Below are 15803 nucleotides of genomic sequence, written 5' to 3' on the forward strand. Positions count from 1 at the left end.
TCTGGGAACAAGGGCCCCTCCCACAGGAGAGAACGGCTTCCAAAGTGGCCTTTCAGGACGCTGCCAGCCCCATTCCCTCAGTACCTTCTCCTCCTCTGCAGGGGCATCTGAGTCCAGGCCACTGAGGGCGTTCTCCACCCGGGCCAGCCGCCCCGAGAGAGACAGCAGCAGGTTGACCACTTTGTCCAGGTCTCCGATAAAGAGGCGGAACTTCTCGCATTCGTGCGGCTTGCAGACTCTCTTGACGTGGCTCTCCACATCTTTCCCCAGTGCCACGTTCGCATTCATGTCGTCCTGCAGACCCCGCTGAGCCTCCTGCAGCACCCCCAACTTCCGGCTGATGCTCTCAATCAGCTGCACCTGGGAAGGGAAAAGATCAAGGCCAGGGCACGGTTAGCAAAGGCTTTGGTTGTGGGGTTGGAGTTGCAGCATCCTAAGACCTCTGGATGGCTCAGGCCAAAGGGGGGCCACCTAGTCCATCCTCCTGTTCTCACAGCGGCCAACCAGATGCCCCAATGGGAAGCCCACAAGGAGGACAAAAGCCCAACAGCAGCCTCCCCACCTGTGCACCCCAGAATCTCAGAGGCATACTGCTTTTGATCTTGGAGACAGCATACAGCCATCACAACTAGTCATCACCACTAGCCTTGTCCTCCATGTGCCAAATCATGTTGCAACCTGCTCAGGGGTCTTAAGGCAAAAGGTGGGATATAAATTATGAAATGAATCAATATTATTGTTAAAATCCCAAATCCCCTTTTGAACCCATCTGAACTGGTAGGCATCACCCACATCATGGAAAAGAATTGGGGGTGCGGAGGTGGGGCCTGTGGCCTTCCTGAAGTTGTTAGACTGCAACTGCCACCATCCGCGCTGGCTGGGGTGCACTTGTTGTGGGCAGTCCCCCATCCATACAAACCAGCAAACAGGCCTGACCCAACTTAGCACCTGAGATCAGGCATGCTCACGTGTGGCATGGCCACAAGCTGGTAAGAGCTGTAAGCCAACACCATCTAAAGGACCACAGGCATTCCCTGTACCTGCCAGAGACAGTTCCATGGTTTCAAACTTGTTTAAATCATTGGTGCCCTCCCAGCCGAGCTATCCTGGGATTTGCAATTCCGTAACAGAGCTGGGCCTCTTCCCAGCACACTCTGCAAGCCACAACCGGTCTGATTTTCTGGGGGAGCCCACTGCTAGTTAGAGCAGCTTCAGCCGGGTTGGGGTGTACAGTGCAGACAGGCTGTTCTTCCTTGAGCGGGTGAAGATGCCCTTTCTTAAGCGGGGCCAGCTTACGGCTGGAAAACTGAGCAACAAAGCAAGCTCCTTTTCTTCAGGCTCAGATGCAGCATCAGAGCAGACTAGAACCTTCTGCTAGGCGTTGTTCACGTTTTAAAAGCCAAATTCAGAAAAACAGATGGCGAGATCAGGCAGGGGTGCCAACTTGCTTCCACCCTCGCTGAGTTCCTTCCTGGGCTTTGAAATCTGCCGTGGCCCATCTCAGATTGGCAAGAGCTTGGATTCTGAATGCACACATGGGTGTAACACACGGCAGTGTTTCTCTCCCCACCCCCGGCACATGAGGGCATCCCTTGGTCTTTAGAGTGAACTTTGGGGGCCTCCAGTGGGACAGATGTGGGCATTTCGCACCCAGCCAGGGCACCAAGCTTCCCCACCAGGCACAGAAAACAGCAGAAGTTGCAAACAGCAGTGATGCAGCAGAAGTGCATCCGCGGCACCAAGGAGCAAAAAGGCCTCCCCAGAGGCTTTAATCCACCAAGCAGCTCCACCCCCACTCTAGGCAACCACCATAGGAACCAGGCTCCCAGTTATTCCCAAAGAAGACCCTTCCTCCTTAACCAGGCAAGGCCACTTCCCAAGCTGATGGTTGTGGGCAGTTGCCTTCAGAGCTGTGGGGGTTGTGTGCTGACTTTTACATTTTGCTTAAATAAAGAGCATGATTCTAGCCCTCATGGCAAAGCTTCATGAGCTCCCAGATGCCCCAGGTGACTGAGGAGGGAGGAGGGAGCAAGCAGACTCTGATGGCTCAAGGTGGAAGTTCAGGATCCTGCATACCTTTTACTTTTCCACATGACCAGCAGAAGCAGATGACACAAAGAAATGTATGCAAATCTATGTTGCATTCATTTGCAGGATTCAGCTTTCATGGTGCACAGAGTTTGGGTTACATTTGTGCAGAATATTTATTTGTTTTTTATTTATTTATTCATTTGTATACCTCCCCATAGCCGAAGCTCTCTGGGCGGTTTACAACAATTAAATTTTAAGCAAGAACACACCACCGTGGCTATGAATAGAAATGGACCAGGGTCCCAAATACACTGGGGATCCTGCTGAGGGCTTTCGCAGCCCATCCCTCAAAATGACACGAGCCGCTGGGGCTCAACTTCAGCCAAGGAGCCTGGGCACGTCTGCCCCCAACGCCTCACTCTGCAAGAGCTCAACAGGGCCCAGAGACTGAAAAGGAAAGGCCTGCTGCCCCCCCCTCACCTTTTTCTGGGCCAGGTTGTGGTCCAGCTCCTCCTCCTCCTCCAAACTGGCTCCAGCCCCCTCAGGCAGCTCCTTCATCTTGTTCAGCAGCTCGGCCTTCCCTGCCGACATGTTGTAGTAGGCCGAACAGGTGGTGGGGCTGACAGCCCCCGCACAGGTTGGGGAGACAGGCTGGCTCTGCTGCCTGCATCAACAGAGGGAATTATGGGAGAAGCAGTTTAAAAGGGGCAGGCGAAGCGGCACTTGACTTACACATGATAAAATGGACAGCAGGACGAAGCCCTTGCAAAATAGTGGAAGAACAGAAGACTCCCCATTTAAAAGGGGGGGGGGACAACAAAGCACGCAAAAGGGAATGTACTTGATGCAAGTGCCTCGGGTGGGGGGAAACGGAGGCTCAGTCGATGCCTTTTAGAGCCCTTTATGATTTCTGACTCTTGGCAACTTTATGATGCATTAAAACCAGGTGGCACTGTTGATGTCTTTGTGTTTGGTTTTCTTAACAATTTTATTTGTAAATTAAGGATTTGCTTTTAATGGCCATCATAAATATTTTCAGGTGGTTAACACTTGTATTTCTTGTTTCAGCTTTCGAATTAGAGCTATCCTACATAATAAAGAATGGTGAAGATGTTGCTAATGGTTGACATCAATACAAAAGAGGAGACCTTTCTAAAGCATTTGCTATGTATTCTATCTTGCACGGTCAATCAATTTACAATTAAAAAAAACAGTGGGGGGCATTATAGGAACTTGGCACCAGCCACAAGACCCAGATCCCCACAAAAGGGAATCATAGGTAGGAACAGGTGTCCGAGGGGGTGCACCAGCTGGAGGAGACCTCTACAGAGACCCCAGGCACAAGACCACCACCACCACCCGCCCGCTGCCCTTCTTTGCAGTTCCTGTGTGCATCTTTTCCTCAGAGGAAGGAAAATGGATGCTGGGGCTTGAGGTAAACATAACTCCACAGTTGCTGAGTTCATTTCTTTATATTAATAACCCATCCTACAGGGCTTTCTTTCCCTCCCCCAATTTACACTTACAACACTCCTGTGAGGTGGGCTAGGCTGAGAAAGAGTCAGTGGTGCAAGTCTGCTCACTGAGATGCACTGCCAGGGGGAAATTTGAACCTGAGAATCTACAGTCCACTCTAGCCAACTGGCTGCCTTCCAGATGTTCTTGGGACTACAGTTCCCATCATCCCACTGGCCGAGCTGGACAGGGCTGATGTGAGCATCTGGAGGGTTGGTGAAGGCTGCTCTACAGAAGAACGTAAGAGCCCGACTGCCGGATCAGGCCATGGGGGCCCGTCTCATCCAGCATCCTGCTCTCAGTGGCCAACCAGAAGCCCCCATGGGAAGCCCCCAAACAGGGCCTGAGCGCTCTCCCCTCCTGCTGCTCACACCTGAGGCCACCCAGACTCCCATGGCTCCTGCTGCTGTATATCAACAGAGCCGGCACTTTTGTCTCTTAAACCCAGTACACCAAGTAGTGCTTACCTCTCAGGGAGCACCACGCCACCCGTCTGTGGGCGCCAGTCTTGCCCCTTCCATGCAAGGCCCTCACTAGGGGAGAAGAGGCTGCCCATCAGCTCAGCCGCCGTCACCTGCCCCAAGGTGGGGCTCAGCACTCCGGCCAGGGAGCGGTCCCTGCCCGCCACGTCCCTCATCAGCTCCTCCGAGTTCAGACGGAAGGGAGGGGCTGGGGCCACCATGCCTGGGGGGCAGCTCTCCCCTTGGGGGCCCTCTTGCACAGATGCCTGCTCTGCAGAGGCTGCACGAAAAGACAGAGGGGGTATTTCAGTTGGCAGAGCTGCTGGGAAGACAGAGGCACTGGCATCCCCGGCAGAAGGCCACACTTACGCAGACCGGTGGGGCTGCTGCTCCGCGTCTGGCCGGGTGTTCTTCTGGCCAATCTGTTCTGCCCCTTGTCCCACGGGGACTCAGGTATTGCTCCCTCCTCCAGGGAACTCACAGGCCTTAAGACACAAAACCAACTGGGCTTCAGTTAGAGACAAACCAAAGGTGCCAACAGCAGCATTTGCTGTATCCGTCCTCCAGACTCCTATTAGATTCTTGCCGGGGTGTTTTCAGTCCGTATGATGCTGCCTACACTGTGTACTGGTGAATTGCTATTTTCCTTTTTTGCTAAAATCTTGGATTTTTATTTTATTTTTTAAAAGTTTAGACAGGCACATCAGAAATAAACAGACACACAGACATCACAAGCAGCGACAGTCCTGGAATGTTCAGGTCTTGTTTTAAAGAGGAAACCTGTGATGTGGTCCTCTAGATACTGTTGGCCTACAACTCCCATCATCCCTGGCCCTCGGCCGTGCAGGATGCTGGGACATTGGGAGGGCCATTCTTGATTTAAGAAAACACCGCAACGCCAACAGCACACATGGGGTTACTTGTCCTGAGATTCCTGCTCTTCTGATACTTGTGCCCTCTTTAGTGCTCCCTCTGCCTCACCCCCCATTTCCATATATTACGAAGTCTCTTGCCACAGGCTTGGCGTGGCACAAACTGAACCGCTTTAAAGGGGGCACACGCTGCCCATTCCATCTTAGTGTATCACTGGAGACAGGAGCCGGGGGAGGGGCTGATCCCTCCAGGCTCTGTCCAGCTAGTCCCTCCCAGGGCCATCTTGCCAATTCTCCGCCCTGCCCACCCACCCTCACCTTCCCTATTTGCTCCCCCAGCAGAGATCCTCACCACCTCCAGCCCACAAGATGCAAAACATGGTACCACTTGCCTGGAAGACCTGCTCCTGTCACTCGCATCCGGCATGGGCCACTCCGGGGTCCGGTGTGGGGAGCCATGATGGAAGTAGGAGCAGCGGAGGGTGCCCTGCTCCACAGGGGAGGGGGCTTCCCCAGGCCGGGGGCTGGGCTGCCGGCCGGCCTCATCCCAGAGCTGCTCCAGAGGGAGGCTCTGGGACCGCTGCCTGGCTGCTTCACTGCTGCTCTGGCCAAGGGCGCGGGAGTCTTCTAGGAGGGGGCACAGGCCGGCCCTGGGGGGAAGCAGCTGGCTGTGGGAGGCACGGCGGGGGCGGTACCTCTCCCACTTTGGGGGTGGGGGCCGTGGAGGGGGTGGGCCCTTCTGTTTGGCTGCACGCAGAGGCTCCTCCCACTTCGCCAGGGGGGCTTCTCGCCTCTCCCTCCCAGAAGTGCCGGCCAGCTCCTCCGTGCAGAGGTGGCTTTCTGAGTAGGCCCTTTCACGCAGGGGGTGCTTGTGCGGCTCATCGGGGCCCTCCTCACTGGCCTCCGAGGCGCGCCCAGGCCTCTCGCAGTCCCAGGAGAGGTTGTGTGTGGAGACGGCGCGGCAGGAAGGAGGCCACTCTCGCTCCGTGTCCTCAAAGCAGGTCCAGAAGGGGCTGACCCTCAGAAAGCCTGTCTTGTGCTGGGCAAGTTCGCTGGGAGGAAAAAGCAGGAGAGACAGGCTGACGGCACAATCCAGAGGGCAGCAGCAGCCAAGCAACACTGAGTGCACTGAACACAGTCATACAGAACACAGTCTGGAAGCCGCCCCCCCCCCAGAGGGGAGAAGGTGGACTGATTTCAGCTGCAGAACTCAATGAGCTCAATTAATTTTGGCAAAGATCCAGCCTACTAAAATCAAATGTCAGCTCTGAGAAAGAAGCAGAGATTCAACTGCAGCCAGGAGTCACGTTAGATGCTGGCTTGCTCTGCAGTTTGGTCTCTGTCCCAAAGAAATCTGCTACTAAAAAGGGCAACTTCCAGATTCACAGGCATTTTTAGCTGCTTTCCATGAAGCCTCTTTGCAGAGCTACACAGCTATACGATTTTCAGCCCACAGCAGCAGCATCAAAACAGATGCTTGGCAGGTACAACCGAAAGAACTCAGGGAATACAAACGTCCAAAGTGGAGACAATTGCCCCGGCCACACTGCTGGCTTCAGTGGGACCTTAAAAGGCCAAGTTTGCTGGCATTTTGCTCCACCCAATATCTCCTCTAGGTTAACACAAGATCTGCCTCAACCGCTCAGGAAGAAGCTTCCAGAAAAGAGTCTTCCAGATGCCAGTAGTCTGCCTTGCCCTCTGCCACCTCCCTGGGTTGCTACAGCCATGGGCACAGTTGCCCTTCAGACCAGGAGAAGGGCTGTGCAGTGTCGCCACACACAACTTGTTTGTGTGCTGCATTCCTGGCTGTGATCGCTTCGACACTTGCCTGCTCAGTTCCCACGCTTGCAGGGGTTGCTCGTGGGCGGTGCTGGACATCCAAAGAAAGGCCCTCATTGATCTCCGATGGGGTGAACACCGAGGGGCCAAGGATGCCACAAACAAATGGCATCCAACCACAAAGTGAAACGAAATCAGGCACATCCTTCCCCACAATGTATTGGCAGCAAACACACAGCTCAAGAGAGGCAAAAAGGAATTGCTCTCCTGCCCTCCAGCCAACAAGAATTGCCTCTGCAGGGCGCCGGCCTTGGAGCCTCGCACAGGCCCTGGGCAAGGCCAGAGTGGGAGAAAAGGTCTAGCGTCTTGCAAGCCGGTGTCTCCCGAGACAAGCACCCGCACAAAGCACTTTGGCACATGCAGCAGAGCAGGTACAGTGTTGCCAGGATGCTGCCCTCTCTTCTGTCTGCCAGCCCCAGCAGCCGACCTCAAGCATTTCCCCTCCAGTCAAATTCCCGCCCACCACCTACCTCATCGACTGGCTTGTCTTCCTGTTTATTGCTGGAGGCTCCCATTCATCCACAGGAAAGTCCTGGAGAAAAGAAATCAGAGAGGGAGGTGGCTGGGGTTGGATCCCGGAGGCTGGTCAGTTCAGAGGCGGCCTTTCGGCCCAGGCAACAGCAATGGAGGCCCCAGTAAATACCTCCTCAGAACAAGCATGTCCCATTGCCTTGTTTAGCATGCAGCCAGTTAGGCTGTTGGCATGGCTGCATTACTGGCAGAAGTGGGGTGTTGCAGGTGAAAAGAGGTGAGCTGGGGGCATAGGGTAAGCCTCCCCTACAGATTGAGAGTGGGGAGTTTTATGGCAGAGGGGAGCAAAACCCACAAGGAAGAGGAACTGAGCTGATGAGACCCACAACTGGGTCAGGCCAAAGGGGGCCCATCCAGACTAGTCGAGCATTCCATTTCCCACAGTAGCTAAGCAGATGCCCCAACGGGAAGCCCACACGGAAGGAGGGGGGAACAGCTGCCCCTCATCTCAGTCCAGAGGCCCCTTTGGGTCCCACCATCATCGGAGGGAAGGCACCTGAGAGCCAGGATAGCAGTTAGGGTGTCCGACTAGGGCAGGGGTGAGGAAAGTGTGGCCCTCCCAATTTCTAGGACTATATCTCCCATCATCCATGACCGCTGGTTCAGGGATAAAGTTATGCATATTCTGTAAAGTGTAAAGTTGTGCATAATGGAGTAAAAAATCTTAATTTTGCATATGTGCTCCTGGGGTCAAAAGTGGCAATGACTGACCAGGAACGAGACCTTGAGGTCTTCATGGATATCTCGATGAAGATATATTAAAACAAAACATCATTAAAAACACTTTTAAAAGCTTTAAACATCTATTATTTAAAAAAGAAGGTTTAGAAACATTTCCTCATGGAGGAAAAGGCTACCAGTGGCTAGTAGCCATGATGCCTATGCTCTGCCTTCATAATTGGAGGTGGTTTGCTTTTGAAAACCAGTTGCCAGAAGCCGCAGGAGTGGAGAGTGCTCCCGCACTCAGGTTTTGCAAGGGCAGCCAAATATGGTTGTCTCCAGATGTTGTAGGCAACATCTCTCACCATTCCTAACCGCTGACCATGCTGACTGGGGGTGATGGGCATAGTAGTACACAACATCTGGAGGGCACCAGATTAGCTACACCTGCAAGGCACACTTCTCAGGCTTGATTTACAGACCCAGACCACACACTTCCCTCCCTCTAGCTTCAGGGCTCTCTTCTGCCTGTAGCCGAAAGATTCCCCAAAGGATCCATTTGTTCCCCCTCTTCAAGGAGGGCAAGCCAATCCCCAGGAAAGCTTGCAAGAATGCCCTTCAGAGGAAGGTTTCTCTCTTCAGCAACGTGGCCCGACAGCAACGAAGAGGCCTGCACTCTCCCAGACCCAGCAGCCCACCTAGCCCAGAGCATCCACTCTACCTGGGGAACACCTGTGGCCCACCAGGTGGTGTAGGACTACAACTCCCTTCACCATCGCTGACCCCTGCAGCAGGAGTCCAACAACATCTGGAGGGCTGCAGCTCCTCAGAATGTTTTCCACCCTTCCACAGTACAACACAACATCCCTAAATGCCCAACAGATCTCTTACCGCCTGAAAAGTCTTCCTAGCGCGCCAGGAGCCCCCGTCCTCCAAGAACTTGTGCTGAGCCGGGCAACAGCAGTCACCGCAGCGACTCCAGGTGCGAGGGTAGCAGTGGTGGGCACAGTGGCTGGATGGTGCTGCCGGCACGTTCCTCTGGTGCAAGGTGGAGCACCTGTCCCCACCGCAGTAAGCGCAGGCCTCTCGGGCAGCACATGAGCAGGGCAGGGGCCGCCAACACTCGCAGTCCCCCCCGCATTGAGCCAGCGGCTTGTAGAACCCGGGCACCTCCGTGTGGAAGTCTTGGTAGGCAGGGGGAGACACTGAGGGCCTGTAAGACTGGTCCACGGAGTGGCGCCGCTGGTCCTTGCGCTCGGAGCTGACTGGCTGGAAGGTGCTGTGCTCCGCCGGCCTGGGGAGTGGCAACCCCACCGGCCTGCCGCGCTGGCGGCTGAAGTGCACAGAGGACCAGGCCTTGCTCGTCTCCTCAAAGAACTTTCTCCGGTCAGCGAACGGCAGGAGGCCAGACTCCTCTTCAGGAAGCCGCGAAGGTGAGCCCGGCTCAGCCACCTGCAAGCTCCGACTGTGCGGCTGCAGCTTGTGCTCCGGTGACCAACGCCAGCGGCCACCGTGCCCTCCTCCCACAGGTGGCGACAGAGCCTTCTGCGGCTCCTTGGGCTCTGGCACGGGGGCCTTCCACTTGGGCTCTGGGGCTGCCCTGCTGGGGCTGTGAGGAGTGCTCCCTCCCGCAAAGACACTCAGCTCAGAGCCCCAGCGCCTGGGGGGGATGGCCCTGCCTGGGGCCATGCCGGGCGGAGAAGGAGGACAAGGTGCAGGGGGCGGTGGGGAAGGGGGGGGCAGAGCAGAGGGGCTGTCAGGGGGCTCCTCTGCCTCCTGGACCGGCTCCTCCCCAGCCAGCAACACAGCAGAGCCTTTGCCCTTCTGCAGCTGGGCCTTGTGCCACTGGATCTCATTCCGCAGGTTGGTGGCGAAGCGGTCACTACGCCGACGCATCTGGGCTGAGCGGTGTTGGGATGGGCCCCCCTTCCTGGTGGCCAGGTGGCTCCCTTCCACGTCCCGCCTTCCCTCCATCAGGGTCTCCATGCTGGGGGCTGACTTGAGGCCCCCTGCTCCAGCATCGCCAGCAGGGTGCAGTGACAGGGAAGGGCCCAACTCGACTGAGGCGCTCCTGGGTCTCTCTGGCCCTGTGCGGCTGTGGGCCGGGGAACAGGAGCTTTCCCCTGGCACTTCTGCCGGCCCAGGGGAGCCCTGGTTCTGCCATGACTCTGGGGCCTGGGGGCTCTTTTGTTCCCTGTGCAGTGGAGAGACCGTCCAGCGAGGGTCCTCCTGGCTGGGGGAGACATCTAGGGCCTGCAGCTGGGCGGCCAGCAAATGCTCCGGGGCGCTGTGCCGGTGGTGACCCAGCGCTCCTGGCCAGCAGGCCTTCCAGGGGGGCGGGCAGCCATTGGGGCTGGCTGGCTTGGCCTCGTGGGATGCCTGGCTGCCCGTGCCCTGGCAAGGCTGGTCCAAGGAGATCCCCCCGCTCTCCTCGTGCAGGAGGGACTCAGTGCTTTGGGCTTCCTTCTCCATAGGGAGGTAATGGTCGGTGTGAGAGCTCAGCAAGTAGTACTGGTCAGTGGGCAGAGGCTCCTTGGTGTGACCCGCAGTGGCCAGCTGCCCACTCGGCCCCTCAGGCTCTCTGCCACGTACGGAGAGGAAAGTGTCTGAGCTCCACCGGCCCTTGGGGTGCAGGGAATCCTTCCTGTGTGTACTAGCTGGTAGCGGGTTGTAGGCTCGCAGGCTGTCCTGCCTCACAGGGGGCTGGGGAGGGGCGGTGGAGGTGGCTTCAGCAGAGCCGGGACAGTGGCTTTCCCGAGAGCAGGAGGCTGGCTGGGTAGCCACGGAATGCAGGCCTGCTCCAGCCGCGGCCTCACCGCCTTCGCTGCTCGTCTGCAGGTAACGGGGGTCCAGCAGCTGGCCTGGCTGGTTGCTCTCAGTGGCGCTGTTCTCCTCAGGCCTCAGGGCAGAGTCGGAGGTGTTGGAGCTGGCCGAGAAAGAGCTATAGGCAGAGTCCCGTTTGTTCTGGTCCATGGCCTGGTCGATGGGGGAGAGGCTGCCCTCGTAGTAAGTCTGGCCAGGTTGGTCCAGGCTTTCCATGCTCCCGAGGGAACTGCTCTTGTCTGTGCTGCCGTGGCGCGCCAAGGGGTTCCACGCCAAGGGGAGCTCACTGGGGGGGAGAGAGAGACCTCCGTTAGAAGGCTTGAAGCAAGGGTGTCTGCCAGCAAGCCAGCTCCCTTTTGCCCAGATCACCTTCCCATCCAGCTGACCCGCATTCCTCCCTCCCCTTAAACTGGCCATGTGCCACCAGCATCTCCCTCAGTGTGCATCCCTCTGCTTTCCCCCTCCCCCTCTTGCCTCCTTGCTATGGATTCACCTCTGGCCTGGCCCAGACATGGGGAGGACCATTCCATGGTTCCTTCCTTCCAGGGGCTGACTTGGAAGTAGGCAGCAGCGTCACTAGTGGGAGTGCGGGGGGGGGGTGCGGGGGGGTGTGGACCTCCGGCGCGCGCCCTCCCGAATGCACGCGCTCCAGGTTGGCGGTGGAAGGCCTGTCCCGGCTTCACCGCCAGCAAGCAGGCGCCTGCTTTCTGTCTCACCCACCCGCCTCCGAGGAGGAGTTGGCTGCGCCGACCCGGAGCGCTTCTCGGTTCCTTTGCTGGGCAACAGCGCTGGGCGGGGCGGCTCTGGGTGTCACCCCCCTCAGGGTGTCACCCGGGTGCAGTCCGCACCCTCGGCACCCCGGTAGTGACGCCCCTGGAAGTAGGAGAGGGAGGACCCACATGGTCACAGGAAGAGAACGGCATAGCAGGTGACCACTTGGTGCCAGAAGCACAAATGCCCCAGCTGTCTAACAAAGGGGCCGGCCCCACCATGCCACAAGGGAGCAGCTCCTTGCACCAAAGCCCAGAGACTGAGCAAGCCTCCACCAAGCAGCACCTATCCGTAGGAGACCGAAGGCCACAGGAGGCCGCAAGAGACACCACCAATAACAGGGCAATATTTCAGCCGGGATGGCACCCGAACCCATAGTCATACTTAAGCAAGCGATGGCAGGTCTCTCAGGGCTTGATCAACACCCTGCCAGGGTGGGGCAGTGGGAGTGCCCCCTCCTACCCTGTGAGACAGCAAATGGCACAACTCGGGCAACTCCACTGACCTCAGGCCTGACCTCATCGCTGGAGCAAAACAAAAAAGTCCTCCCAGAGTTTACTGTCTCTTTAGTTTAGTTTCAACTTCTGAGTTCCTGGGCTCTTCTTGACGAGCATGTGACTGCCTCTCATGCAGCAATGCAAGCTTGGGGAGGGGCCATCGCAGCTCAGCGGCACAGCACCACCCTGCATGCGGGAGGTCTGAGGTCCAATCCTCAATGGCAGCTGGGAAAATCTACGGCCTGAAACCCTGAAGAGCTGCTGCCAGTCAGTGTCAACAACATTGAGCTGGACCAATAGGCCTGACTCAGTATAAGGCAGCTCCTGGGCTTCCTCAGCGTCTGTGAGTTTAGGAGTTGATGCTCACCTCCTCCAGAGGCAATCTTGAGTTTCTACAGAAAAAAATGAAATGGACTGCCTTCAAGTCGCTCCTGACTTATGGCGACCCAAGGAATAGGTTTTTCAAGGCAAGCGGAATTCAGAGGGGGTTTCCCATTGCCTTCCTCTGAGGCTGAGAGGAGCGACTGGCCCAAGGTCGCCCAGTGTGCTTCATGGTTGGGTGGGGATTCGAACCCTGTTGTAGTCCAACACCTTAACCCAGCCTTTCCAAACCAGTGTGCCTCCAGATGATGTTGGACCACAACTCCCATCTTCCTGACCATTGGCAATGCTGGCTGAGGCTGATGGGAGTTGTGGTCCAACAACATTTGGAGGCACACTGGTTGGGAAAGGCTGCCTTAACCACTACACCACACTGGGTCTGGAGAGTAATCTAATAAATGTAAATGCTGTTATGGTGATGGGGGTGGTTTATAAGGCTTTTGACGGTCAAGGAAAGGCAGCAGCCAAACAGCACAGCCGCAGAGGGCCAGGACAGGCTGATCCAGTCTGGCTTAGGGATGGGGGGACTAACCAACCAGCCCCTTTGCCTTCAATCCACCCTTGGGAAGAAAGGCCTCCTCCCTTGCAAGCCCCCTCCAATTTCATTTGCCCCCTACCTGCCTTATGAGAATGTCTAGCTGTAAGGATTCCTGCCCCTTAACGCCCCACAGGGGGCACCCACTCCTGCACCCCAGACCCTCCAAACAGCCCCCTCAATGCTCCTCTAAAGGGTCAGTCAGTGATTTCACCGTACAGAGTCCTCCGGGGGGGGGGCTGACATTAAGGTTGGCCCAGTTCTAGCTCCACTGCTGGGGCAGGATGCTTCTGAATAACCATCGCTGGAAACCGCAAGAGAGGAGAGCACCGTGGCCCTCAGGTCCTGCTTGTGGGCTTCCTGCTGTGGCATCTGAGAATAGGATGCTGGACTAGACTGGCCGTCTGTGGCCTGATCCAGCAGCCAGGCCCTTCTGACATGCTCCAGGCATCTTCTCCTGGACTGCCCGTTTTATGTCATAATCCAGGTGTGTGTGTGTGTGTGTGTGTGTGTGTGTGTGTGTGTGTGTGTGTAAGAGGGGAGGGGAACTAGACGTCACCCCCAGCACCCCGAGAAACAGCCAGCTCCGTCTGGAGCCAGGAAGAGCCCTTTCATGCCAGGGAGGGGCTCACGGGGGACTTGTGCCCGCTCCGCTCCAACCCAGAGACAGTTGGCAGCTCTGCTTCCATCGCTTGGGCAAGAGATCTGGAACTTATTACCTCCTCTGCTGGCAGCCACAGTGACTCCCAAACCACCTCCCTTCCTGACGGGAAAGCTCCACCCAAACAGGCATCTGAGACGGGGCAGGGGTGGGGGGGGCATCAGGGGCGGGGGCCAGCCAAGCCTCACGGAGAAGCCACCCCCAGGAGGTCCCACGTCCAGCCTCCAAATGGGGACAACGGCTTTGGGAAGGGAAGGAACCAGCTGGCCAGGGGGAGCTTCCAGGCCAGCCCACGCGCACTGCAGAGCAGGCAGGGGAGGGATGGAGGCAGCCTGGAGCACAGCCACCAACTCCACACCCTCCTCTTCCTCCTCTCTGTTCCCAGACGAGGGCTGGGCAGCCACCGCCAACAACAGACCAGCTGGGACATCCAGCCCCACCGCTGATGGGTGCTGCAACCCGGCCAGGGTCCGGCTGAGGCCCCTGCTCTGGAGACCAGGCACTCCTGCGCTGCCATGCAAGAGACAAAGAGACAAAGGAAAAAGAAATGGGAAGGGAGGCTGCCCAAGGATTGGGGGGGAGGAGAGGCACCCCAAATTGCAGGGGGGGCTGGGGGAGAGGAGGACCTGGCGGAGCCAAACTGTCCAGAGGAGCAACATGCTCCATGCTCCACTCCCCCACAGGGCTGAAGGGGTGCCAACCCAGAAGTGGGGCCCAGGAACTGCACCCAGGGAGGGGGAAACTGACTGGCCCAGGCACCCCCTCCGCCAGCCACTCACCTTGTGTCGCATCCCGAGGGCCAGGAGAGGCTGAAGGCATCGGCAGGGAAGGGCATGGTGGCGGCCTCAGTCCGGACCTCGGCGAGCTTGGCCAGGTGCCATGAGTGGGGCCTGATGACGGGCACGTTCCTCCTGCCGGGCAGACAGGGTGGTGATGAGCAGGAGGAAGCAGCCCACAGATTGTGCCCCCCGCCACCGGGGACCGCTCCTGCAGGCTGCCCAGGGAGCCGCCTGAGCCCCCTCGCTGCCAGCCTTGGAATTGTGGCTCCTTGACTGAGGCCACCTCTGTGCCAAGAGAGTCCCTGCCCTCTCGCTCTCCAGCCCCTTTTCACACCCACTCACACACCTGTCGCCTCTTTCCCACACCCAAAGCCCCACCGCCCCTCTTCCAGCTGAGAAGTAACCCCCTGCTCCCCCCCCCGCATTTCACTGCAGCCTTTGCCAGAGCCCTTTTCAGAAGCCAGCAAGGGGAGTGCTGGGATCAGGAGCCGGTCATCCGGGCAGCAGCCAGCAGGGCCAATGGTTGGAGATGATGGGACCCCAGCAACATCAGAAGGGCCACCACAGGTTGCCCACCTCTGTCTGACTATCACAGGCGGGGAGGGGGGCAGGAAGAGGCCCGGGTTCAAATTACAGGTGTCTCTAAGCCTGCTGAAAAAGCCCATTTTGGCAAGTTGGGCAACAGCAGTGAACCTGTCCCCCCAAAAAAGAACAGTGTGTGTGTGTGTTATTTTGGGATGGAAGAAAATACTCGGGGGGGGCAGCAGCTTCCCATGCCCCGCTTTCTCTGTGTGTGTGTGTGTCATTCAGCCACAGAAAATCTCTGGCCTTTGCTGGCAGCCCACTTCTTAGCCCCCTCCACCCCCACCCAAAAGGAAAGGGAGGTGGGGGGAGGGAGAATGGGAAGCCACTGCGGATCTCCCTGCTTTAGGCTGCACCCAATGCACATTTACCTGGGAGCAAGTCCCATTGAACCCAGTGCAGCTTTCTTCTGAGTTGACATGTATTGGATTGCAGCCTTAGGAAGCTAACCTCTGTGTGCTGGTCACCCCACCTCAAACACTGTTGACCCACTCCCCCAAAGCTGGCAAAATGCCCTGCCTGGACTTGCTCCCCTGCAAACAGGGAAGTGAACTGGAGCATTTTTCCATGGGCATAATTCACATGCCCGCCAGGCCACAGAGCTTTCTGGATGAGCTTGGGCTAGCCAGCGCCCCTCAGCCTAACCTACCTGGCAGGGTTGTTGTGAGACACAATGAGCAGGGGAGGGGCAAGAATCTCACTGGAAGGAAAGGGTGGGATTAATAAACATACAGCCGTTGTTCTGGGTTGCAAATAAAAACCCTGGGGAACTGCCCAGGGATCAGAAGTCTAATGAAAAAGCACCCAAGTCTCTTATATAAAAACTGTTTTTTAAGGGTTCGGTTTGTGGGCTTTGTGAGCTGCA

General features: G+C 57.2%; 1 protein-coding gene across 2 annotated transcripts in view; it reads right to left on the reverse strand.

The window, feature by feature from the left end:
• Positions 1-15803, reverse strand: part of SHROOM4 (shroom family member 4) — a 43318-nt gene that overhangs the window by 4376 nt on the left and 23139 nt on the right. For both annotated transcript variants that reach the window (XM_061598952.1, XM_061598953.1), the window contains 8 exons: positions 14357-14488; positions 8801-11018; positions 7189-7250; positions 5272-5931; positions 4377-4492; positions 4014-4287; positions 2512-2695; positions 85-360 (listed from right to left, as the gene is read on the reverse strand). In XM_061598952.1, coding sequence (XP_061454936.1) covers positions 85-360; positions 2512-2695; positions 4014-4287; positions 4377-4492; positions 5272-5931; positions 7189-7250; positions 8801-11018; positions 14357-14488 — 3922 coding nt within the window. The remainder of the gene's footprint in view (positions 1-84; positions 361-2511; positions 2696-4013; positions 4288-4376; positions 4493-5271; positions 5932-7188; positions 7251-8800; positions 11019-14356; positions 14489-15803) is intronic.

The sequence above is a fragment of the Rhineura floridana genome, chromosome 16 (genome assembly GCF_030035675.1).
Source record: "Rhineura floridana isolate rRhiFlo1 chromosome 16, rRhiFlo1.hap2, whole genome shotgun sequence".
NCBI lineage: Eukaryota > Metazoa > Chordata > Lepidosauria > Squamata > Rhineuridae > Rhineura > Rhineura floridana.